Below are 27442 nucleotides of genomic sequence, written 5' to 3'. Positions count from 1 at the left end.
TCTTTGGGGTTCTGGAATCTTGCTACTCTTTGGGGTTCTGGAATCTTGCTATTCTTTGTGATTCTGCCTGGAATCTCAATACTCTTTGGGGTTCTGGAATGTTGCTACTCTTTGGGTTTTGACCAGGTACTAGGGACTTGGATTGGCCACCGTGAGAACGGGCTACTGGGCTTGATGGACCATCTCTCTGACCCAGTAAGGCTATTCTTGTATTCTTATAGCTGAGAAACCTCTGACATCCCTACAAATCGGAGTATGATAATTCTTGTCGACACATCTTTTACATAAAAGCATATACGGCTGTATTTCCTAAGATCAGCCCTGAAATCATATCACATGCGGTACCCATTATGACAAACCAGTCGATTTGCCTGAACTGAGTTTAAGTAAATGATGTAATTGGATTCATTCATTCTCTTTCCTTAAGCTACAGAGGCAGCACGATTGCAGTTTTGCCTTCCATTAAGATGGTTACCTGAGGAGAAGTGCAGGTGGCTAAATTTTCTGACAGTGTTTACACGAGAATACCTGAAACACACACATGTACAGTCAATTACTTGATCGCTGCGGACAACATGCTCTACAAAGCTGCTGGGAGTCTTACCTTTGCCGTGGCTCGGGCACGGAACTCCGGACAGCCGTTAACAGTTATGGTTTCATGCATATACTGATAAACCTAAAACATCCATCAAGACAAAAACATGAATTATCAGGGTAAGAAAAGCACATTTATGACCAATTTCCTGTCTCCTAATCTTACACCTGGGGAAGAGCGGCACTAAGAAAACCCATCATATTATTGCTCTTTTTTAGGGATGTGCTGTCATTCCAAATCAAAATATAATAATTGGATTTAATATTTAAAAGGTGACTTGGCAATTTACAAAGATACTGGGCTCCTTTTACAAAGGCATGCTGGTGATTCAAGGGGTGGTTAATGTGGGGAAGCCCATAGGAATTGGATGGGCTTCATCAGTGGTGTACCAAGGGTAGGATGTGCCTGGGATGGTGGTGCCCCCTCCCCCATGCCCCTGCTCCTTCCACAACCCACCTCCACACTCGCGCTCTCCCTTCCCCCCGTACCTCTAAATCTTCGCCAGTGAGAGTGGCTTCTGTAGCATGCGCCTCGCGCCAGCGTTGGATTTTCCTATGATGTCATTTCCTAGCCCTGTGACCCGGAAGTGATTCAGAGGGGAACCAGGCTGGCACGAGCAACAGGCAGGTGAAGTTGCTTGCGCTAGCAAAGATGTACAGTGGTACAGGGAGGGATGGCACGAGCATGGTGTGGTGGGGAAGGGTGGAGAGGTGCCGGCGCCCCCCACTGACACAGCGTCCAGGGCGGTCCACACCTCCTGCCCCACCTTAATACGCTGCTGGGCTTCATATTTGTTGCACAAGAATCACTAGGAGGTCGATTTTTATAGGTTGCCCAATTTAGGCAAGTTCTATGCAGACCACAAATTAAGGAATCCATGCAATCCCTGAAGAATTACAAAAACTCATAATAAATAATAATCAACGGTTAAGGCTCTTCAGCTTGGAAAAGTGACAGCTGAGGGGAGATAGGATTGAAGTCTACAAAATCCTGAGTGGAGTAAAATGGGTACAAGTGGATCGATTTTTCACTCCATCAAAAATTACAAGACTAGGGGACACTCGATGAAGTTACAGGGAAATACTTTTAAAACCAATTGGAGGAAATTTTTTTTCAGTCAGAGAATAGTTAAGCTCCGGAACGCGTTGCCAGAGGTTGTGGTAAGAGCGGATAACGTAGCTGGTTTTAAGAAAAGTTTGGACAAGATCCTGGAGGAAAAGTCCATAGTCTGTTATTGAGAAAGACATGGGGGAAGCCACTGCTTGCCTTGGATCGGTAGCAACTTTTTGAGATTCTAGAATCTTGTTACTCTTTGGGATTCTGAAATGTTGCTACTCCTTGGGTTTTGGCCAGGTACTAGTGACCTGAATTGGCCACCGTGAGACCGGGCTACTGGGCTTGATGGACCATTGGTCTGACCCAGTAAGGCTATTCTTATGTTTTTAACTTTAAAAAATGTTTTAAAAATAAAAGCCTTCAAAAGTTTCCGAAACAAAAGATAATACCCGCAGAGCTGGCTTCTATGCCTCTTCTCACCACACACATATATTATTTGTTGTAGGTATTTAAGTACATCAAGGCCCCCTTTCATCAAGCCGCGTTAGGGGGTTTTTTTTCGCCGGCAGCTGCGATAAAAGCTTCCAGCGCTAATAGGAATTCTATGAGTGCAGAGCATTTACTGCGGCGACTGGTGATAAAAAAAACTCTTAACACGGCTTGATAAAAGGGGGCACAAATGTTTTAAGTTGCAAAAATTCTTGGAATTTGAGGGTGTGTGTGTGTTTTGCAGGGGGGGGGGTTGTGCTCTTTTTATAAAGTTAAAACAAGAACAGCCCTGCTGCCCGACACTGATTTCTTCAAAGCTTTTCAAAACCCCGACAACGTGCCGGGTTTTGAAAAGGCATCCGGAACCCCCAGCCATGTCTGGGAAAATCTGGACGTCTGGTAACCCTACCTGCGATCAGTGGCCACTTTTAAGGTGGCCGATGGTTGCAGAATCCAGACCTAAATGCCTAAAGATCAAAAAAATTTCAGGAAGAAGCAAAACGAACCAATGATGTTGTTTTTTTTGCCTGCATGCACCCTTATTAGCTGTCTCCCTCCTGCTAGTTTGACATTTTTCTGACCTCGTTCTCATGTTCACTGCTTGGTTCTGTAATGAGAACAGCTGCTGATTTTAAGCATCACATAGGTCTTAGTTTAAACCACAGGGTGTCCCAGCTTCCACACTATTCTAAAATCACATCACTCCTCGAACAACACAAGTGTCCAAGCACTGTGTGGCCCAAATGACAAAGTCCTGGAAATCAAGCCCTGTGCATGGGTAGGATTACCAGACGACCGGATTTCCCCGGGCATGTGCTTCTTTTGAGGCTTTTCCAAACTGGGCACTTTGTCTGGGTTTTGAAAAGCTCTCCCTGAAATTGTGTCGGGCAAGAGGGCATGCACGCACGCGCATTTGCCCTCATGCCCGACCAGAGAAAGCAGCAGGGGCGGGGCTAGGGCAGGATTAGAGGCAGGACTTGGGCATAACGGGGCGTGGATGGGCATGCCTAGGGACAGGCAGGGCCGCCATCAGGGCAGTACTACCAGTCCTGCATTCAGGGGCCCGGAGCTGACAGGGGACCCGGGCTCCCCCAGGGTCCTAGGCCACAGTCTAGGGAGGGGGCGGTCTGCCCCAGATGCACAGGAGAGAGCTGGACAGAGCATCCTCGGAGTTCAATACATCTCGAGCCGCGAGGCTCGTCTTCTGTTCCTACCTGCCCTGCCGCTCACATTTAGCCGATTGGAAGTGTTCCCCGATGTCAGCGCTGACGTCGGAGGGAGGGTTTAAGCAAAGCCTACCCTCCGACGTCAGCGCTGACATCGGAGAATACTTCCGGTCGGCTATTTGTGCGCGGCAGGACAGGCAGGAAACAGGAAACAAGCCTCTCGGCTCGAGCTCCGTTTTGCTGAGAAAGTTGCAAAGATGGGCTGGGAGGCAAACGCGGGACACAAAAGAGGGGAGGGAGTGCGTTTTGGACACAAGGCATGAACTTGGGAGAGAGGAAGGGAGGGAAAGAGATGCTGGGGTGGGGGAGGGAATGGGTTTTTGGACACAGAAGGCATGGAATTGGGAGAGAGGAAGGGAGGGAAAGAGATGCTGAAGTGGGGGAGGGAATGGGTTTTCGGACACAGAAGGCATGGACTTGGGAGAGAGGAAGGGAGGGAAAGAGATGCTGAGGCGGGGGAGGGAATGGGTTTTTGGACACAGAAGGCATGGAATTGGGAGAGAGGAAGGGAGGGAAAGAGATGCTGAGGTGGGGAAGGGAATGGGTTTTCGGACACAGAAGGCATGGACTTGGGAGAGAATAAGAGAGGGAAAGAGATGCTGAGGTGGGGGAGGGAATGGGTTTTTGGACACAGAAGGCATGGACTTGGGAGAGAGGAAGGGAGGGAAAGAGATGCTGAGGTGGGGGATGGAATGGGTTTTTGGACACAGAAGGCATGGACTTGGGAGAGAGGAAGGGAGGGAAAGAGATGCTGAGGTGGGGGAGGGAATGGGTGTTTGGCACAGAAGGCATCGATTTGGGAGAGAGGAAGGGAGGGAAAGAGATGGTTGTGTACACGGGGAATAGAAGAAAGGAGAATTTTTGGTCATAGGGAGGGAGTGAGGTACAGATAGTGGCATACCAAGGTGGGGGAGGGGCGGTCCGCCCCGCGCCGGGTTTACATCCCAAGAGGGTGCACAGCTGGCCACCCTCCAGTGTTCTCCCTAGGCCGGCAAACTGCGGCTCTTTAGCCACTTGAGTGCCACCGCCGCCATCGGGAACAGGCCAACGCCAAGTTCTCCCTGCTTTTCCCTGTGGGGCCGACCAACTCTTGCCACTCGCGTCAATTCTGACGTCGGAGAGTACGTTCTGGGCCAGCCAATCGCTGCCTGGCTGGCCTAGAGAGTCCTCTTCGACGTTAGAATTGACGTCGGGTGGCGAGAGTTGGTCGGCCCCGCAGGGAAGAGAAGCAGGGCGAACTCGGCGCCGGCCTGTTCCCGATGGCGGCAGTGGCAGCCTATTCCCCAGTGGCGGTGGCAGCATTTTCCCAATGGTGGTGGCATAGGGGAGGGCAGGGAGAAAGAAAGAAAGGAGGGGACAGGAAGCCAGAAAGAAAGAAAGAAAGAGGGCAGGGTGAAACAAAGAAAAATGGGGCACGGAGAGAGAGAGAGAAAGACAGACATACAGAACGAAAGAGGGTGTGGAGAGAGAAAGAAAGAAGGGGTCAGGGTGAGAGAGAGAGGAAAACAGACATACAGAAAGAAAGGGGGTATGGAGAGAGAGAAAAAGAAAGAAGGGGCAGGGTGAAACAAAGAAAAAGTTTGGGGAGGGAATGAGGTCTGGAGGAGAGGAAGCATACAGGAGGCTGAAAGAAGGGAAGAAATATTGGATGCACAGTCAGAAGAATAAAGTGCAACCAGAGACTGATGAAATTACCAAAGGTAGGAAAAATGATTTTATTTTCAATTTAGTGATCAAAATGTGTCTGCTTTGAGAATTTATATATGCTGTCTATATTTTGCACTATGGCCCCCTTTTACTAAACCGCAATAGCGTTTTTTAGCGCAGGGAGCCTATGAGCGTTGAGAGCAGCGTGGGGCATTCAGCACAGCTCCCTGCGCTAAAAATCGCTATCGCATTTTAGTAAAAAGGGATGGGGAATATTTGTCTATTTTTGTATAGTTGTTACTGAGGTGACATTGCATAAAGTCATCTGCCTTGACCTCTTTGAAAACCTGCGGAATATAAATGATAATTAACATTTTCTCTGCGTACAGCGTGCTTTGTGTTTTTAAAATTTTATTATTGGTAGATCATTTTGACTTGGCCACAAAGGTAAGGGGGAGGGAGGGAGGGGAGCTGCTGAAAGACATCTAGTAATCCTTGCAGGCTTGACTGTGCAGGGAATTATTTTTGTAAAATCATGTTTTGTTATGTGACTGGCATTATTTAGACTTTAATTTCTATGAATGAATAGAATGAAAATGATATAAATTACTTGCTTGTTTTTATGTGCGTGCGCTGAAGGAAAGTGGAGAGAGAGTGGGCTGAGGACGCTGAAGGGAAATGGGGAAGAGAGAGTGGGGAGAAGACGCTGATGTATAAATTGACAATTGTACAGAATATTGTTTCTTTTTTATATTCATCCATAGCTGCATGTTAATGATGTGCTCATATGCACTTATTTATCATCATAACATATACATCATCATTAACATGCAGCTGTGGATGTGTAAGGACAGGCTGAGGAGGATGGATGGGAAGGAAGGAAGGTGCACATATCAACATATCGTACATTTTTAACATGCATGATGCAGCTATAGGCAAGCTGAGGAGGATGGGATCGTACAGATGTGTATGTTCAGATATGCGCTCAGATGTGTAGTTTTTTCTGATATATTTATTAAGCTTACAGTATTTATAAAAACACATTTAATACTTGTTACAAAAAATATTGTGCAATTGTGATCTACTTCTGGCCTACAAAGGTCAAAAGAAATCCTTAACTGAGATTTTACATTCAAAAGTGAATTATAGCTACTAGCACTATTATTTATTAGTTATTTATTATGCAGATGTTTGTTAGTTTGTTATTAGTTCAGTATTAGACATATGTTAGTTTAGAATAGATAGGTATAGATTAGTTTAGTTTAGGTTAGGTTAGGGCCCTGCTGAAAGAGTCTAACTTGACGTGGTTGCAGGCTTACAAATCTTTTGGTCAAAGAGTGCGGCGACAGAGAAAAGTATGTGTGTATTCGGCCTATGGAAGAAGGGGGGGTCGGGGGGGGAAGGGGTGCGTGGGGGGCCCAATAGGATTGCTCAGTAAGGGGCCCAGAAATTTCTGATGGCGGCCCTGGGGACAGGTCTAGGGGGTCCGGATTTTACAAATGTAAATCTGGCAACCCTATGCATGGGGAACATCTGGAGTCCTACTTAAAATGATGCACTTGCTTAAGTCGCAACTAGCATTCCTTTAAAGCAGGGGTGTCCAACCTGCGGCCCAAGGGCCGCAAGTGACCCAGTGAAGTATTTTGTGTGGCCTCGGTCGAGGGCGATGCAGTGTTTTCCTCTGCTGCCCCCGGGTGTTTACTGTCTTGCCTCCTCTGTCTTGCTGCAGCATTTGCGTATTTGTGCGGCCTCAGAAACATTTTTTTCGGCCAATGCGGCTCAGTGAAGCCAAAAGGTTGGACACCCCTGCTTTAAAGTCCTTTCGTACAAAAAAAACCCCCAGTTTTATTACAATGTATCTGCCATGAGTCTTTTAAGAATCCTCAGTCCTAAAAAGCTCTGCAGTGCTACCATTTCTAGGGCTTGTATGTCAGTGAGGCGACTTTCTCGCGGCTCGTGCACTACCTGACAGCTTCCGAGAGAAAGTTTTATAGGGAAAGACTGTTACTGAAATATTTAAAGTCAGTGGGGGGAATAGTAAGGGAGGAATTCAACGGCTGCTACTGCGTTAGCATGCACTAATTGCATTAGCGCTAAAGATGCCCATAGAAATATAATTTATTTATTTAATTCGTTTCCTATCCCGTTATCCACAAAGAAAGGGGTTACAGGTTAAACATACATAGCAGGTTGTAATTTACACTGGATTTTCCATAATTTTGGTACAAGTTTACATTACACATTTTTAGCCTAACTTGACACATATTAGGGGGGTGTAATATTAATATACATCATATACGGTTTACCGGTTACAATTTTCCCTAGTCATCCTTACAGTGTGAGTTTTTCAGTACAAGTTTGATCCTAATTGACACACAGAGTTTACAGGTTAAATTTGCCATGGTCACAGTGAAGGGTTTTTCATCACAACTTTTCCTAATGTAAACAAAAATCTCTGTGGAGATGGTGATGTTCAAGATGCAGGCTTTATTTAAAAATGTACAAATTCATAACCCATGTAAAATATATCTAGGACCCAAACCGCTGGGAGATATGGACCCAACACGGTCCGTGTTTCGACAAGGTTGTCTTCCTCAGGGGTCCCTAAAAGTCCTGATATAAAAACACGTGGCTGAAAACTAAGAACAGTGGGGAATCGTAACTCTGCGCGAATCATTCGCGCAGAGTTACGATTCGCCACTGTTTTTAGTTTTCGCTGGATTTACATTTTCTGTAGAATGAAGGGCCAATCTCTTGCAAGTTTTCCTAATGTGACACATACTGGTTCTGGTACCAATATACATCCCTATGTAGTCAATGGGTCAAGGGCAGGGGGGTTTAGGTGAAGAGGTCTGTTTTTATTGCTTTCCTAAAGTTGAGGAGTCCTTCAAGGGGTCTAATTTGGGGGGGGGGCAGTCGATTCCAGTGAAGCGGGAGTAGGAGCGTCGTTTGGAGGTTTGGGGCGTTTTGAAGCGTTTTTCATCTTGGGAGTGGAGGGACCGGTTTGGCTCGTATGGAGGAAGCTTAGCCGTCACATAGCCCAGCGCCATGTCATGCAAGGATTTGGACGTCAGCATCGGGCCCTTGAGCCGACGTTAGATGGGCATCTTTAGCGTTTAGTGCATGCTAACGTGGTTAAGAATATAACATAAGAATTGCCGCTGCTGGGTCAGACCAGTGGTCCATCATTCCCAGCAGTCTGCACACGCGGCAGCCCCCAGGTCAAAAACCAGTACCCTAATTGAGACTAGCCCTACCAGCGCACTTCTTGTTAAGCAGGATCCTGTCCAACCCTGTCTTGAATCCCTGGAGGGTGTTTTCCCCCACGACAGATTCTGGAAGAGCGTTCCAGTTATCCAGTTTGTGTGCACGTGGAGACATGTGCGCACAATGCAAGCAACACGGAAACCTCGTGCACCGGATCCAATCAGTGGGCGCACAATTCATGAGGATCCAGTGCATTCATCCTTCTCCTGCATCCCAGTCATTTCTTTAGATGATTCAGGCATCTTCAAGGTGGTGAGTAGAAAAGTTGTAATGGAGAGCTGTAGAAAATCCAACCGATGGGAACGGGTGGAAACTAAAGACTGGGGATTAGGGGTAAACAGGGGAAAATGGGTAGGGCTCGGGCATGCCCAGTGGGGCCCGGGCACTGCATATGCTCAGAGAAAAAAAAAAAATTTCTCTGAGCTATTGGAGAGCTTATCCGCAAATTGGGAGCTGTTGGGACAACACCCATATGTGGCTGACTCATCCTGCTTGTCCTAGGAGAACTTCCTTACGTTCGTCCGGAATCTATCCCCTTTCAACTTTAGAGAGTGCCCTCTCGTTCTCCCTACCTTGGAGAGGGTGAACAACCTGTCCTTATCTACTAAGTACCTATCCCTGTCCTATCTACTAAGTACCTATCCCTTAAGTACCTTGAATGTTTTGATCATGTCCCCTCTCAATCTCCTCTGTTCAAGGGAGAAGAGGCCCAGTTTCTCCAATCTTTCATTGTATGGCAGCTCCTCCAACCCCTTAACCATCTCGATTGCTCTTCTCTGGACCCTCTCGAGTAGTACCATGTCCTTCTTCTTGTACGGCGACCAGTGCTGTATGCAGTACTCCAAGTGAGGGTGCACTGTGGCCCGGTACAGCGGCATGATAACCTTCTCCAATTTGTTCATGATCCCCTTCTTTATCATTCCTAGCATTCTGTTTGTCCTTTTTGCCGCCTGTGCAGACGGCTTCATCGACTTGTCGATCAGAACTCCCAGGTCCCTTTCCTGGGAGGTCTCTCCAAGTACTGCTCCGGACATGCCTGAGATTTTTGTTACCGACATGCATCACTTTACACTTATCCACGTTGAACCTCATCTGCCATGTCGATGCCCATTTCTCGAGCTTGATTATGTCACGTTACAGATCTTCGCAGTCCCCCTGCGTCTTCACTACTCTGAATAACTTTGTATCGTCTGCAAATTTAATCACCTCGCTTGTTGTACCTATGTCCAGATTGTTTATAAAGATGTTGAAGAGCACGGGTCCAAGCACCGAGCCCTGCGGCACCCCACTGGTGACGCTCTTCCATTTATCCCCACCCTCTGTTTCCTATCTGCCAGCCAGTTTTTAATCCATATGAGTAGCGCTCTTTGATGAATTCCTCCCTAAATCTTTGACCGTTAGCATTTTTAAAATGCGTTTCTTTTTTTATACCCTGATATTCAGGACTAGGGGCTCCTTTTACTAAGCTGCGATAGGGCATTAACGAACAGAACAGCACGCACTACAGTGCCCCGCGCGCTAGAAGCTAATGCCAGCATTGAGCTGGCGTTAGTTCTAGCCACGTAGCGCGGGGTTAGCACGCTAATCTGCTGCGTGCGCTAAAAAATGCTAGCGCGCCTTCGTAAAAGGAGCCCTAGATTATACGTGGATACCGGAAATGAAAAATATACCGCCCATTCCTGGCCCCAGAAAGGCTTTAAAATTTCAGCTGTTATGTAGAAAAAATGTATAATTTATATGACTAAGTTAATCCTCTACTGATTTTATAATTGCTCTTTTCATTTGTATTTTTATTGTTTTTATACGTAAGCTATTTTGAATGGTTATATGCCATGGAAAGTGTGTATAAAGTTTTACAGTATGAATAAATAAAGTTCATATTTATAGCTTCAGCTGCTCAGGAGTTTTAAATATTGACAGCGGAAAGATGGGAACCATTAAAGTCAAGTTTTATAAACCCACTTCACGGAAGAGATAGTTTTATGTTGCCATTTGATGCACATAAGGGACTTTCCAGTGAGCTAAAGCAGACAGACGGCAAGCACTGGCCTCTCATTACTACAATCGCATCCCTATTCTGATTTTGTCCATGCAAAAAGCTTACTCAGTATTTTATGTGAATGAGAGCAATTATGCTAGGGGAGTCTGATGTGATTAAGGCATTTTTGCGACATGGCTTAAGAACATAAGCAATGCCTCCGCTGGGTCAGACCTGAGGTCCATCGTGCCCAGCAGTCCGCTCACGCGGTGGCTCAACAGGTCCAGGACCTGAGCAGTAATCTTCTATCTATACCCTTCTTTCCCATTTTCCAGCAGGAAATTGTCCAGTCATTTCTTGAACCCCAGTACCGTACTCTGCCCTATTACGTCCTCTGGAAGCGCATTCCAGGTGTCCACCACACGTTGGGTAAAGAAGAACTTCCTAGCATTCGTTTTGAATCTGTCCCCTTTCAACTTTTCCGAATGCCCTCTTGTTATTTTATTATTCGAAAGTTTGAAGAATCTGTCCCTCTCCACTCTCTCTATGCCTTTCATGATCTTATAAATCTCTATCATATCCCCTCTAAGTCTCCTCTTCTCCAGGGAAAAAAGACCCAGTTTCTCCAATCTCTCAGCATATGAAAGGTTTTCCATCTCCTTTATCAGATGCGTCGCTCTCCTCTGAACCCTCTCGAGTAACGCCATGTCCTTCTTAAGGTACGGCGACCAATATTGGACGCAGTACTCCAGATGCGGATGCACCATCGCCCGATACGATGGCAGGATAACTTCTTTTTTTCTGGTTGTAATACCCTTCTTGATTATGCCTAGCATTCTGTTTGCCTTCTTAGCGGCCGCTGCGCACTGTGCCGTCGGCTTCATTGTCATGTCCACCATTACCCCCAAGTCCCTTTCTTGGGTACTCTCATTTAATAACATCCCTCCCATCGTATAGTTGTACCTCGGGTTTCTGTTTCCCACATGTAATAGTTTACATTTCTCAACGTTGAACTTCATCTGCCATCTCATCACCCATTCCCCTAGTTTGTTCAAGTCCCTTTGCAATTCTTCGCAGTCCTCTTTAGCTCCACTAAATAGTTTGGTGTCGTCCGCAAATTTTATTATCTCACACTTCGATATACAATACCACTTTCTACACTGACAATGTCACTTTCATTAAACATTCTACTTCATTCTTTGATCATTTCCAAACTTGACTATTGTAATTCTCTTTTCTTAAACATTACCCAAAAAGAAAAAAAACGCTTACAAATCATACAAAATACTGCCATTAAGCTCATCTATAAAGGAAAAAAATATGACCATGTGACTCCTTTCTTGATTAAATCACACTGGCTTCCTGTCAATCATCGGATTACCTATAAAATTATATTGTTAACTTTCAAAACCTTAGACACCAATGAACCCCAATTCATAAATAAACTACTTATCCCCTATAATTCCTCACGTTCTTTGCGTTCAAAGAACCACAAGCTTCTAACTATTCCTTCTTTAAAAATCATTGGAACCCGTCGTCAGGATATGCTTTCTGTAGTAGCACCTCAACTCTGGAACTCTTTACCTTTATACTTAAGAGAAATAAATAACTTAAACGATTTCAAAAAGAATTTAAAATGCTTTTTATTTAAAGACGCTTTTAACATTTAAAATTAATCATGTGCTCTTTTTAAATGTCAAGATCCGTTATATCATTGAATTATTATTTTAGTATATAATTGTTAAGTTAAAATTTCTGTAATTTCATGATTTTTGTATCTCATAATATATAATTCGTAATTGTATATTTTACAAACATGTTTTATCCAAATTTTTTTTTTTTTTTTTTTTTTTTAAACCTAATGTATAAATTGTTAAATTTTTAATATTTTATGTTATGTACTGTTTTAATATTATGTTTATTTACAAACTGTAACTCGCTTAGAAATAATTTAATTAAGCGATTAATCAAATATAAATAAAACTTGAAACTTGAATGAAAGAAATCCAATCTTTGAAAACTGCGCTAAGCATGACGAGGAAAATTTCCGGCCCTCCATCTCACTTAGCCCCTCATTTACAAAGGTGCACTATGCTTTTTAGCGCCGGATAAATATTATCGCGCACTAAACGCTAACGCAGGGGGTCCCCAAAGTCCCTCCTTGAGGGCCGAATCCAGTCGGGTTTTCAGGGTTTCCCCAATGAATGTGCATGAGATCTATGTGCATGCACTGTTTTCAATGCGTATTCATTAGGGGAAATCCTGAAAACCCGACTGGATTCGGCCCTCAAGGAGGATCTTTGGGGACCCCTGCACTAACGCATGCATGTTATCCCTATGGACGCGTTAACAGTTAGCGCATGTGTTAATTTAGCACATGCTAAACGCGCTAGAATGCTTAACGCGCCTTTGTAAACGAGGGCCTTAGCTTCCATGCCTGCGGGAACTTGGTACCTATGGACTCACAGGCGGAGTTTCTTAAGATTTTATGAATTGTCTGGTCAGTGGGACCCTGGGGAAGCTTTTCCCCACAGATGATGTGGGTGCAAAGTATGCAGAGAAAACCAGTTTAAGTCCCTCCCCTCCCCCCCCGGCACCATCTACTTTCCCTGCAAGGAAAATTCTATATTCTGTAAGCACATAAATATTTTCGGGGGGGGGGGTTAAAAATGGTTTGATGAGTTCCTGGAGGAAAAGTCCATAAACTATTATTAACAAGGTAAATGCAGGGAATGTACAGGTCATCCCTGGGCTAGGAAACATAAAATATAGATTTAGCTGCTTTTTTGAGATCTTGGCCGGTACTTGTGACCTGGATTGGCTGCTGTTGGAAACAGGATACAGGGACTGACCCAATATGGCAGTTCTTAAGTTATGAAGGTTTGAGGGGGGGGAAGGTGTCTCCATGGAACAACAAAATTGCTATTGTTCCCTAAAAGCTAATTACTTGATCAAATGCTGTTAAGGATCTTGTATAGACTCATTTTCCATTTATATGCTGTACACTTCCCCCTCCGTATTCACGGGGTTTAGGGGCAGAGCTGGCCCGCAAATATTTAAAAAACGCAAATAATATTCGGGCCAGTTCTGCCCCTAACCCCCACTTCCCCCGGCTATTTTAAGCCCTGAAAGCCCCCCTTAAGCCTTACCTGGTAGTCTAGTGGGTTTTCAGACAGGAGAGATCTTCCCACGCTCCTGTCACGTGCAGATCACTCACAGGAAATGGCTGCCTTGAGCTCCCTTAGTCTCTCGAGCGATCTGTGAGCGATCTGCCCGGGGCAGGAGCGTGGGAAGATCGCTCCTGCCCCGAAAACTCGCTAGACCACCAGGTAAGTATTAAGGGGGGCTTACAGGGCTTAAAATAGCCTGAAAATTGAAAATAAATTTTTAAATTTAAAACCGCGAATAAGCGAATCTGTAGATACGGAATTTGCGAATACGGAGGGGGAAGTGTATATATATGAGTTATAGGGTTACCATATGGCTCCAGAAAAAGGAGGATGGATTGAGACATTCGGGTTGTACTTCCAATTTTATGAGCGTCTTGTGGGCGTAAGGATATAACCGGCCAGACAAGCATCATTCTTTCAGGTGATTGGTCCTTGAAAATTAACGGCAAGTAATTTTGGAGTCCTTTTACTAAGGCCCGCTTGCCGTTTTAGCATGCGCTAAACGCTAACGTGTCCATTATATCCTACGGACGCGTTAGCGTTTAGCGAGCGCTAAAACGGCTAGCGTGCCTTAGTGAAAGGGTCCCTTTATTTTTAATTTTTTTATGAAGTTGTTATCCTAACTTGAGCAACACGGCACTCAAGGCTTTGCTACCGTTTGGATCGTTGCAAACTTGGATTTTCAGCTCTGGCAGAAATTATATCGATAAAAAGAGGACTGCAGAGGGTGGATGATAAAAAGCGTGCTTGGTTGTCGACTAGCGGGCCACCTTTTGAGTTATTTTGCACTCAAAAACAAGCACCTCCATCGCATTGATTAGCAATTCTATTCTATCAACTTTAGTTTCACCATTGTTACAATTACCCGTACGTAACTTAAAGAATTTTAAATAAATAACTGTCAAATTTAAGTTTTACTTGGTTTTGCAAATTTATCATTTCAATTACAATGTGTCGTGAAAAACATTTGCTCCGTTTAGTGTGCCGGAGCTTAAAAAAACAAGTTTGAGAAACACTGCTTTTAGAGATTTCCTTTCTGCATTCATCTGTCCATATGCAAATAGCTGACTTCAAATTAGAGAGTCTTTATGCGCCAGCAACTATGTGAACTCCTTTGCTTGTGTTTAAATACATGTAAACCTCAGGGTGCTTTTCTCTGCTAATTGCAGCTATGCCCTGCAATCCAATAATGATATTTTACACTCTAGAAAGAGACCCAGAATGTCCTTTTAACTAGAGCAGAAATCACTCCGAAAGTCCATAGGAAGCCCGAGAGCAAATGGATTAAACGTAATCGTAATTAATTCTGAATTTTCGACAGTTGCATTCAGCCCCTCCTGCACTTCGTGTCTGCTTTCAGTAACTCTGACGACTAATGTAATCAGAATAGTATCATCGGATTCACATAGTGCAGGAGTCCATCAGAATGAATTGGACAATTATTCGTTACCCAAATAAAAGCAGAGTGTGGAAACACAATGTTCTTGGCCTTCCTTTTATTTCTTCCAAACGTCTTCAAATGGTATAAAAAACCTGTCCACACAGATCATAAAAAAAGTCTAATGGACCCGACATGGGCCGTGTTTCGGCTGACAAGCCTTCCTCAAGGCTCCGATGGTAAATGATCTGTTTAATGGAGTTTCAAGTCTCTTTATTTTTCATGCACCGTTTATCAAACAGGTATCTGAACAGTTTACAATAAAATGAAATTTAAAAGAAAAGGATTAACATTTCTTGGAGTTAAAATTAAAATATAAAAAGGGAACGTGGATAGACTTACGTGAAACGAGGGGAAGAAATAAGATGTAAGTTAATAAATACATCCAGATTGAAAATAAAAATAAAAGGGAGCAGTAAGTAACAATCCTGAGGTGGCGAACAAAAACTCCGCTTCTAAGTCCGAGGTAAATACCCTTACTGCAACAGATTCGCTAGGAGACACCTTAACTCATAAGGAGCTTAGTAAACACCAAGAGTGGAGAGCTATGTATGTTAACGCACACAGCCTGGGGAATAAACTTCTAGAACTGGAAACAGAAATGGTTAATGCAGACTTAGACGTGGTGGCTGTGTCCGAAACATGGTTCACGGACTCTCATGGGTGGGATATGACTATACCAGGATACAACTTGCTTCGCCAAGACAGAGAGGGTAAGTTAGGAGGAGGGGTAGCACTTTACATCAAAGAGAACATTAAGACAACCAGGATCACGGATGTCAAGTATACTGGGAAATCTATCTGGGTAAACCTGGCCAGAGGCGGAGAAAAATGCCTATACCTTGGTGTGGTATACAGACCTCCTAGACAATCGGAGGACAAAGACGCAGAATTAATCGAAGACATTGAGAATATCACCTTGCGGGGGGATGTTGTTCTATCAGGAGACTTCAATATGCCTGATGTAGACTGTAACACACTCTCAGCGACAACTTGTGATAGCAGGAGGATATTAGCGTCCATGAAGGGAGTACAGCTCAAACAAATGGTGCTAGAGCCTACTAGGGCCCAGGCCATCCTGGACCTGGTACTTACGAACGGGGAAAACGTCTCGGAGGTCTCGGTGGGAGAAACGCTAGCCACCAGTGACCATAACATGGTATGGTTTAACCTTAACATAGTAACATAGTAGATGACGGCAGATAAAGACCCGAATGGTCCATCCAGTCTGCCCAACCTGATTCAATTTAAATTTTTTTTTTCTGCTTAGCTATTTCTGGGCAAGAATCCAAAGCTTTACCCGGTACTGTGCTTGGGTTCCAACTGCCGAAATCTCTGTTAAGACTTACTCCAGCCCATCTACACCCTCCCAGCCATTGAAGCCCTCCCCTGCCCATCCTCCTCCAAACGGCCATACACAGACACAGACCGTACAAGTCTGCCCAGTAACTGGCCTAGTTCAATCTTTAATATTATTTTCTGATTCTAAATCTTCTGTGTTCATCCCACGCTTCTTTGAACTCAGTCACAGTTTTACTCTCCACCACCTCTCTCGGGAGCGCATTCCAGGCATCCACCACCCTCTCCGTAAAGTAGAATTTCCTAACATTGCCCCTGAATCTACCACCCCTCAACCTCAAATTATGTCCTCTGGTTTTACCATTTTCCTTTCTCTGGAAAAGATTTTGTTCTACGTTAATACCCTTTAAGTATTTGAACGTCTGAATCATATCTCCCCTGTCTCTCCTTTCCTCTGGGTATACATATTCAGGGCTTCCAGTCTCTCCTCATATGTCTTCTGGTGCAAGCCTCCTATCATTTTCGTCGCCCTCCTCTGGACCGCCTCAAGTCTTCTTACGTCTTTCGCCAGATACGGTCTCCAAAACTGAACACAATACTCCAAGTGGGGCCTCACCAATGACCTGTACAGGGGTATCAACACCTTCTTTCTTCTACTGACTACGCCTCTCTTTATACAGCCCAGAATCCTTCTGGCAGCAGCCACTGCCTTGTCACACTGTTTTTTCGCCTTTAGATCTTCGGACACTATCACCCCAAGGTCCCTCTCCCCGTCCGTGCATATCAGCTTCTCTCCTCCCAGCATATACGGTTCCTTCCTATTATTAATCCCCAAATGCATTACTCTGCATTTCTTTGCATTGAATTTTAGTTGCCAGGCATTAGACCATTCCTCTAACTTTTGCAGATCCTTTTTCATATTTTCCACTCCCTCTTCGGTGTCTACTCTGTTACAAATCTTGGTATCATCTGCAAAAAGGCACACTTTTCCTTCTAACCCTTCAGCAATGTCACTTACATACATATTGAACAGGATTGGCCCCAGCACCGAACCCTGAGGGACTCCACTAGTCACCTTTCCTTCCTTCGAGCGACTTCCATTAACCACCACCCTCTGGCGTCTGTCCGACAGCCAGTTTCTGACCCAGTTCACCACTTTGGGTCCTAACTTCAGCCCTTCAAGTTTGTTCAACAGCCTCCTATGAGGAACTGTATCAAAGGCTTTGCTGAAATCCAAATAAATTACATCTAGCATATGTCCTCGATCCAGCTCTCTGGTCACCCAATCAAAAAATTCAATCAGGTTCGTTTGGCACGATTTACCTTTTGTAAAGCCATGTTGCCTCGGATCCTGTAACCCATTAGATTCAAGGAAATACACTATCCTTTCTTTCAGCAACACTTCCATTATTTTTCCAACAACTGAAGTGAGGCTCACCGGCCTGTAGTTTCCTGCTTCATCCCTGTGACCACTTTTATGAATAGGGACCACATCCGCTCTCCTCCAATCCCCAGGAATCACTCCCGTCTCCAGAGATTTGTTGAACAAGTCTTTAATAGGACTCGCCAGAACCTCTCTGAGTTCCCTTAGTATCCTGGGATGGATCCCGTCTGGTCCCATCGCTTTGTCCACCTTCAGTTTTTCAAGTTGCTCATAAACACCCTCCTCCGTGAACGGCGCAGAATCTACTCCATTTTCTCGTGTAACTTTGCCGGACAATCTCGGTCCTTCTCCAGGATTTTCTTCTGTGAACACAGAACAGAAGTATTTGTTTAGCACATTTGCTTTCTCCTCATCACTCTCCACATATTTGTTCCCAGCATCTTTTAGCCTAGCAATTCCATTTTTTATCTTCCTCCTTTCACTAATATATCTGAAAAAATTTTTATCTCCCTTTTTTACATTTTTAGCCATTTGTTCTTCCGCCTGTGCCTTCGCCAAACGTATCTCTCTCTTGGCTTCTTTCAGTTTCACCCTGTAGTCTTTTCTGCCTTAGGAAAGGCTTCCCTAGATCTCAAACAAGAACAAGGGTACTCAATTTCCGGGGCACTGATTTCGCACGCATGGGAGATTTCGTTCATCAGACACTACAGGTTCAAGAAGTAACTAATAATGTGGAAGCTATGTGGTCAACCTTGAAGTCGACCCTTCATGAGGCATCTATCCGCTACATTAAATCGGTAAATAAACAACAAAGAAACAAGAGACCCAAATGGTTCACTGATGAGGTCTCGAACCGCGTCAAGGAGAAGAAAAGAGCATTTCTCTTATACAAACGCACCGGGGAGAAGGAAGCAAACATTGAATACAAGACAAAGTCTGCAGCGGTCAAAACAGCAGTCAGGGAGGCCAAACTTCGAATGGAAGAAACTCTAGCAAAGAACATTAAGAAAGGGGACAAATCCTTCTTCAGGTACATTAGTGACAGGAAGAAGAACACAAATGGGATAGTACGCCTTAGAACGCCAGACGGGAATTATGTGGAAACAGATTCCGATAAAGCCAAACTGCTGAATGATTACTTCTGCTCGGTCTTTACCTGCGAGGCACCAGGGCACGGGCCAAGGCTGGAAATGAAGCAAAGCATGGAAGATCCATTTCAGAATTTTGAGTTCACACCTGCTGATGTCTACAGTGAACTGTCAAGACTTAAGGTGAACAAAGCCATGGGACCGGACAATTTGCACCCAAGAGTGCTCAGAGAGCTAAGCGATGTTTTGGCAAAACCGTTAGCAGTACTCTTCAATCTCTCCCTAAGTACGGGGAGAGTCCCCCTGGACTGGAAAACAGCCAACGTCATTCCTCTGCACAAAAAAGGTTGCAGAGCAGAGGCTGCAAATTACAGACCAGTAAGTCTCACATCAGTAGTATGTAAACTCATGGAAACTTTACTTAAAGGTAAACTAGACACGATTTTGGACGAGGGGAACCTAAGGGATCCCTGTCAACATGGATTCACTAGGGGTAGGTCATGCCAATCCAATCTAATCAGCTTCTTTGATTGGGTGACGGGAAAGTTAGACTCGGGAGAGTCTCTGGACATAGTGTACTTGGATTTCAGTAAAGCTTTTGACAGTGTCCCACACCGCAGACTATTGCACAAGATGAAGTCGATGGGGTTAGGTGAGAAACTAACTGCATGGGTCAACGATTGGCTGAGTGGAAGACTTCAGAGGGTGGTGGTCAACGGCACCCTCTCTGAGACATCGGAAGTGACTAGCGGAGTGCCGCAGGGCTCGGTCCTGGGACCATCCCTTTTCAACATATTCATAAGGGACTTGACCCAAGGGCTTCAGGGTAAAGTAACATTGTTCGCCGACAACGCCAAACTGTGTAATATAGTAAGTGAAAGCAATCTCAAGGATAATATGACGCAGGATTTGATCACGTTGGAAAACTGGTCCTCGACATGGCAGCTGGGCTTCAACGCTAAGAAATGTAAGGTCATGCATCTCGGCTGCGGAAATCCATGCAAAACTTACACCTTAAATGGGGAAACACTAGCTAGGACTTCAGAAGAACGGGACTTGGGAGTAATCGTCAGTGCAGATATGAAGGCTGCCAAACAGGTGGAGCAGGCCTCATCCAAGGCAAGGCAGATGTTGGGATGTATCAATAGAGGCTTCATCAGCCGCAAACCTGAAGTCATAATGCCGCTTTACAGAGCCATGGTGAGACCTCACCTGGAATACTGTGTGCAATTTTGGAGACCACACTACCAAAAAGATGTGCTTCGAGCTGAATCTGTCCAGCGAATGGCCACTAGAATGGTCTCCGGACTCAAGAGTCTCTCATACGAAGAAAGACTGGGCAAACTACAGGTATACACTCTTGAGGAGCGTAGAGAAAGGGGAGACATGATTGAGACATTTAAGTACATCACAGGTCGTGTCGAGGCGGAAAGCGATATATTCTTCCCCAGGGGACCCTCGGTCACAAGGGGGCACCCGCTCAAACTCAGAGGAGGGAAATTTAATGGTGACACCAGGAAGTATTTCTTCACAGAAAGGGTTGTAGATCACTGGAACAAACTTCCGGTGCAGGTGGTCAAGGCCACCAGCGTGCTAGACTTTAAGAATAAATGGGACATCCACGTGGGATCCCTATGGGGGTCGAGCTAAGGATCTGGGTCATTAGCACTCAGACTTGATGGGGTGGGTCAGAAGAGTGGGCAGACTTGATGGGCTGTAGCCCTTTTCTGCCGTCATCTTTCTATGTTTCTATGTTTCTATGAGGGGAGATACATTATGGTAGGGCTCGCTTCAAAAGAAACGGGGTTTTTTTCCCCCAAAATTCTTCAAAGAGCTACATGGGAAGTATTTGAAAGAGATGCGATTTAGAGATTATGAGCATCTTTTTTAAAAAAAAAAAAGTCTTGAGTTTAGCCTTGAATTTTTCTAAAGAGTTTGCCAGACAGAGATCTAATGGGAGGGCATTCCATAGAGAGGGGACAGTGACCGAGAAAATGGATTGGTGAGTTGTACCAAATCTTGAAAACACCGATCAAATTGTGGAAAACGAAGTCGATAGCTAATCGCTAGAGCACAGTGAACTGCTGTGTGCAAGAACATTGCGTTTCCACACCCTGTTTTTATTTGGATCACTCCTTTCTTCTGCAGAATATTGGGTCTCCTTGCTTTGCTTCTCACTGTCTGACATACCAATTATTCGTTACTCCAGGCTCCTCCTTAGGAGGGCAGCAGAGCTTAAATTAAGCAACCGACAACTTTGTGATCAGATGAAATGTAAAGCCCACTTTAACAGTCTCATTGATCTGCCAAAGCATAAAGGTGTGTGTGTGGGGGGGGGGGGTGTCAATAGTTAGCTGATGGTAGGGAGCAATTTTTTTTAGTCATCACCAGCCATGTCTGGCACCAGTGCTAAATATCCAGGATTTGCAGATGGACTGCACTTATCCAGATAAGGCCAATATGCAGCCCTCAACCGGGTAGGTTAAACCAGGCAAAGATAGGACTGTGTTTAGTGCGGTCCAATTTGTCCTGCACTAAGGCCCCGGTTCTACAAAAGCTAGCCGCCTAGATCAGCGCATCCAGTCGATCTAGGCACCTAACTTAATTTTTTTAATTGGTTAATTGACACCATTAATTGAAAGCAGAATTTAAAAAACAATTTAAAAATCAGTTAAAAAGTAATTAGCCGGTAGGCGCCTAACTAGGGTTATAACATAAGAATAGCCTTACTGGGTCAGACCAACGGTCCGTCAATCCCAGTAGCCCGTTCTCACGGTGGCCAATCCAGGTCACTAGTACCCGGCCAAAATCCAAGGAGTAGCAACATTCCATACAGAAATCCAAGGAATAGCAATATTCCAGAATCCCAAAGAGTAACAAAAGATTTTAGAACCCCAAAGAGTAGAAACCTTCTATGCTACCTATCCAGGGCAAACAGTGGCTTCCCCCATGTCTTTCTCAATAACAGTCTATGGACTTTTCCTCCAGGAACTTGTCCAAACCTTTCTTAAAACCAGCTACGTTATCTGCTCTTACCACAACCTCCGGCAACGCTTTCCGGAGCTTAACTATTCTCTGACTGAAAAAAAATTTCCTCCGATTGGTTTTAAAAGTATTTCCCTGTAATTTCATCAAATGTCCCCTAATCTTTGTAATTTTTGACAGAGTGAAAAATTGATCCACTTGTACCCGTTCTACTCCACTCAGGATTTTGGAGACTTCAATCAGACGTTCGGATTTCCCCATGACGTCACTGCATAGCATCCGCGCATGCCCGGACTTCCTCCCTGCCCGACAAGAGCAGTCAGCGGGGGGCCGGGCTTGGACAGGACTGGGAGCGGGATTATGGCATTACAGAGCAGGGATGGGCGGATATGGGCATGCCTAGGGGATGGCATGGGGGGGTCCGGATTTTCCAATAGGAAAATATGGCAACCCTATGTCTAACTCAGTAGGCGTGGTTAGGGGTGGATTTGCGGTGGATTTTGTACACGGTTTGGCTTAGGCACTGTAGCACCTAATTTAGACACGCTCATTTAGGCCAAGAAAATCCTGGCCTAATTGGGAGTGTGCCTAAGGTTTCAGCACATTCCTGCGCCTAAGATTGCTTAGGCGCAATTCTATAAACAGCAACTAGCGGATGATTGGCAGTTCCACTCACTAGTTCCTTATAGTTAGGCGTTGTTTATCGAATCGGGTCCTAAAGGTCTGAATATCAGCATAAGTGCTGATTCTGCTCTGACCTCACCCCTGGAGCATCTACAACACAGCCAGTTTGGGCTTACAAAGTTAAAGGGGATATTCAGCGTAGGGGTTACCAGACGTCCGGAATCCAGACATGCGCAGCCTTCCTCCCTGCCTGACAAGAGCAGGCAGCGAGGGCGGGGCTATAGAAGGACTAGGGGCGGGATTAGGGCATTAAAGGGGTGGGGATGGGTGGAACTGGGCGGGCCTGGGGGCGGGGCTAAAAGTCTGGATTTTCCAATTGGAAAATCTGGCAACCCTAATTCAGTGGCACTGTCTAGTTAATTGCTGCTGAATATTAGAGGGCTATTTCACAGGTGGCTCCTGAGCTAAGCCTGCATTACTGGCCTTTTTTTTTTTTTTTACTAAGCTGCGGTAGATGTTTCTACCATGGCCTTGGGCACTAAATGCTCCGATGCTGTGAGCATCAGAGCAGCACTGGAGCATTTAGCTCTCTAGGCCATGGTAGAAAATGGTGACGGGACTAAAGCGTGCTGGACAATCACGCATGGACAAAAAACGCTAAGACAAAGGTGCGTAAGATGTCAGTGCGCCGGATTAAAAGGTAACTTTAAAGCGCTCCAAGGGTGTATGTGTGGGGGGGAACCCCCCCCCACTATACTTAGAAGTGTTGGCGCTGCCGTTAGGCGGGTGGGGGGAACCCCCACTTACAGAGGTAACTCTAATTTTTCAGTAAAACACTGGGAAAGATTACACTTTCCTCTCTAATGGGGGGGTTCCTCCCCCACAAGCCCCCAAAAGGCTGCGCCAACACTTCTAAGTAAAATCGGGTGGTTCCTCCCCACACCCCCTCTCGGAGCGCTTTAAAGTTACCTTTTAGTCCTGCGTGCTGACGTCCTGCACGCATTTGTTTTAGCATTTTTGTCCTCATGCGATTGTCCCACACGCTTTCGTCTATGAACTGTAGAAAACTATACAATGGCTTCGTAAAAGGGGGGGAGGATGTCAGTTAGCACACGGTGTCAACATGCTACCTGAAGAGCATATCAACACCCATTCTCCACTCCTGACACAACCCTCTCCCAACCCCCCCCCCCCCAAAATTAAAAATTACTGTATGGTTAATACACACAGATGGTGAAACTAATATGGAACAGTTTAGTGTATCATGTGGTAAGTTATTTTTTCTGCGCTAAGCGCATGGCATAGTAAGGAGATTGCTAGGGAAGGGGGGGCGGTCCACCCTTGGCACAGTCTTTGTAAGGGGCGCAGGCACCCATCTCCTTCTTTGCCCCCTCCCCTCTCACGTGCACCCCTTCCCTCATACCTCTTTAATTGTCCCTGCACGAGCAGCGTTCCGAACTTGCTGCCCACGTCAGTGTCGCCTCTCTCTGACGTCGCTTTTGGGCCCCGCCCCTAGAAAGCGACGGCAGAGGGATAGCCAACACGACGCAGGCAGCAGGTTCACGCTGTTGCTCGCGGCCTGTGAAAATAAAAAGGTAGGGGGGGTCAGGAAGGAGAAGAGGGGCGGGAGAGGGGGCACCACTCATTCTCACTACACCACTGCATGTGTTATTATCTAATGCAGCTTAATTAAAAGGGTCCCGAAGTTATTTATATAATATAATTTTCTAATATGTGAATGCATAAACCTCAGGGCAGGCTCTTAAGAATATAAGTAATGCCTCCGCTGGGTCAGACCTGAGGTCTATCGCACCCAGCAGTCCGCTCACGCAGCGGCCCCAACAGGTCCAGGACCTGCACAGTAATCTTCTATCTATACCCTTCTATCCCCTTTTCCAGCAGGAAAATGTCCAATCCTTTCTTGAACCCCAGTACCGTACTCTGCCCTATTACATCCTCTGGAAGAGCATTCCAGGTGTCCACCACACGTTGGGTAAAGAAGAACTTCCTAGCATTCATTTTGAATCTGTCCCCTTTCAACTTTTCCGAATGCCCTCTTTTTCTTTTATGTTTTGAAAGTTTGAAGAATCTGTCCCTCTCTACTCTCTCTGCCCTTCAAGATCTTGTAAGTCTCTATCATATCCCCTCTAAGTCTCCTCTTTTCCAGGAAAAGAGTCCCAGTTTCTCCAATCTCTCAGCGTATGAAAGGTTTTCCATCCCTTTTATCAGACGTGTCACTCTCCTCTGAACCCTCTCTAGTAACGCCATGTCTTTCTTAAGGTACGGTGACCAATATTGGACGCAGTACTCCAGATGCGGGCGCACCATCGCCCAATACAACGGCAGGATAATTTCTTTCATTCTGGTAGTAATACCCTTCTTGATTATACCTAGCATTCTATTTGCTCTCTTAGCGGCCGCTGCGCACTGTGCTGTCGGCTTCATTGTCATGTCCACCATTACCCCCAAGTCCCTTTCTTGGTTACTCTCTTTCACTAATATCCCTCCCATCGTATAGTTGTACCTCAGGTGATGAAAGAAGCCAGTGATCGTCAACTCCTCACGCTAAATTTTACAGCTTGTTTGCAGAACAAGGTCTCCAACTGAGCTACAACCAAAATTATTATGACATCTGCATTCATAGGACCTTTGAGAAGGTTCTAGAGGTTACTTTATGCAAGGCAGATGTTGTAGATTACGCCTTGATGGCAAGTCAGCACAAACTTCTGCAGATGTGGGTCTTCACTTCCCCAGTCGAACAATCGCAGCGGGTTACAAGATACAAAGCTTGTTAAGGACCTTCACAAAATAAAATCTCTTCCAAATGGCTCTTGTAGATTAGGTTCAGGTTTCTCACTCAGTATAACAGGCGCTGATAGGGTGTCTGGTGCAGTGGTTAGAGCTACAGCCCCAACACCCTGGGGTTGTGGGTTCAAATCCCACACTGCTCCTCGTGACCATGGGCAAATCACTTAATCTCCCAGTGCCCCAGGTCCATTAGATGGAGTGTGAGCCTGCCGGGACAGACAGGGAAAAATGCTTGAGTACCTGAATAATTTGTAATCCTCATAGAATTGTAGGATATGCAGAATATAAATAATTTTTTAAAAGAGAGTAAAATCCAGAGCCCCCTAGACCTGCCCAGTTCCACCCATCCCTGCCCCAGACCCCCGGACAAGTCCTCAAAAGGAAATCCAGACGTCTGGTAACCTTAAGGCACTGAGAGCCAGGGATTAAAAGTAGGTGGAAAAGATTATTTCAAAAATGACCAGCTATTTCAATGACAGTACTAAACGCAGAGAGGAACCTTTTTGATACGCCGCTGAATATCCATGTTAAGTCACAGATACGTGATTAAATGGACAGAAGCCTTTCCTAGCCAGAATGGGATGATTCATCATGACCATTTCATTGTGGGATGTTTCAACACGGCCGCGATGAATTGGCCACAATGAATCATCCTCTCCATGATGAACCGTGACAAATCATGCCCTGGTGCCTCTCCTTTTCTCTGCCCCCCTCTCCGCTGGTCTCTTTCCTCTTCTTCGCCTCCCCCGCATACCTCTTGAAAAGTTCTCCAGCACATCTTCTACCCCCTGCTTGGCTGGCCTTGGCTCCCTTCTGATGTCACTTCCTTGTTGCGGGACCAGGATGTGAAGTCATAGGGGAGACGAGGCATGATGCTCGCACCAGTGAACTTTTCAAAAGGTATGTGGACTGGGGGAGGTCGCTCCTACCTTGGGGGGATGTGGGGGGGGCCTTATTATTTTGGAGGATATAGGGGATGCTATTTTGGGGGGATGGGGCACTCCTTCTTTGGGGGATTGGGGAGCACGGACCCCCACAAGAGGTCAGGTACATGGGTGAATAAAGGGGGCACTGTGGGGGACGCTCCTACTTTGGGAGGTCAGCTGCTGCCATGGACGATTCATCGTGGCCGATTCAGCGATGAAATGGTCTAAACCCCTCCTAGCTGTATAAATCGCTTTGAATAGGGTTACCAGATGTCCAGATTTCGCCGGACATGTCCTACTTTTGAGAACAAAACCCGGCTCACAATCTATTTAATGTACCTGGAGCAATGGGGGGATTAAGTGACTTGCCCAGGGTCACAAGGAGCAGTGCGGGTTTGAACCCACAACTGCAGGGTACTGAGACCCTGCACAACTCTAGAAATCAAAATGCAATAAAAGTGAGCCAAGTCTAGGACAATCAAGCTATTGTGACTTCACTGATGAGGTTGGCTCTTAGGCATTGGTGGAATGAGGCATTATGATGTCACAATACCAGCTCTGGTTATCAGAGACAGAAACCTATCACACTATTTATTTATTCAATTTTCTATATTGTTCTCCCAGGGGAGCTCAGAACAGTTTACAGGAATTAATTCAGGTACTCAAGCATTTATCCCTGACTGCTTTGTCCTTTCTGTTAAATCCCCTCTGAGTTTGATGACTGACACTTTCATACGCGACCATAACAAAAAGCCTCTCTTCCTCAGGAGATGGTTCAGGCATTAAGGACTTCCTACCCTAGGGACATTAGATTTTGTCACACAACATAGCAATCAAGTTGAATGTACCACCATAATAATGAAGCCTAATGAATTCTAGGGAATATTTTTTAAAAACTAAGGCAAGGAGATCGTATGAAGAAATCATTCTCGGGTTACTGCATCTCTGCGACAGAGCACAAAAGCCTCCCTCTGGACCGTGAAACACTAAAAGGCAGTGAGCAATCACAATATCTTCTCTGTTGCACCATACAGAGCTCTGATTCAATGCAGAAAATTGAATAAACGATCCTGCATGAGGAATGGTGAAGCTGAGTCCGCCTGTTCTCACCACAGCACAGTGTTGCCATGTAACGGGAAGAAGTCTGGGATATTTTTATTCATCCAAATCCCTATAGATTTTGCAAGGTTAAGAGTGCCTGATTACTATTCAATGTACCGTAAACTGCTTTGGATGAACCCCTTCATGGAAAGGCGGTTAATAAACGTCAATAAATAAATGAGGTGATAAATTTGCATTAATGACCGGGACGGAGTGAGCTGTGTTTGGAAGTCCCATGCTGACCAGCAGACCGTCTCTCTGTCTCTGTCTGAAACTGGGGAAGCCGCTGGTCAGAGTGCCTGTCTATTCGGTGGCATAGTCAGGGTGTTCAGCGTCCGGGGCGGTGGTGCCCCTCCCCCCA

General features: G+C 45.4%; 1 protein-coding gene across 3 annotated transcripts in view; it reads right to left on the bottom strand.

The window, feature by feature from the left end:
* LIN7A (lin-7 homolog A, crumbs cell polarity complex component) overlaps window positions 1-27442 on the bottom strand; it is a 75453-nt gene that overhangs the window by 20671 nt on the left and 27340 nt on the right. For all 3 annotated transcript variants that reach the window (XM_033951910.1, XM_033951909.1, XM_033951911.1), the window contains exon 3: window positions 605-676. In XM_033951910.1, coding sequence (XP_033807801.1) covers window positions 605-676 — 72 coding nt within the window. The remainder of the gene's footprint in view (window positions 1-604; window positions 677-27442) is intronic.

Source organism: Geotrypetes seraphini, chromosome 7 (genome assembly GCF_902459505.1).
Source record: "Geotrypetes seraphini chromosome 7, aGeoSer1.1, whole genome shotgun sequence".
Taxonomy (NCBI): Eukaryota; Metazoa; Chordata; class Amphibia; order Gymnophiona; family Dermophiidae; genus Geotrypetes; species Geotrypetes seraphini.
This window is presented reverse-complemented; position numbering and strand designations above follow the sequence as displayed.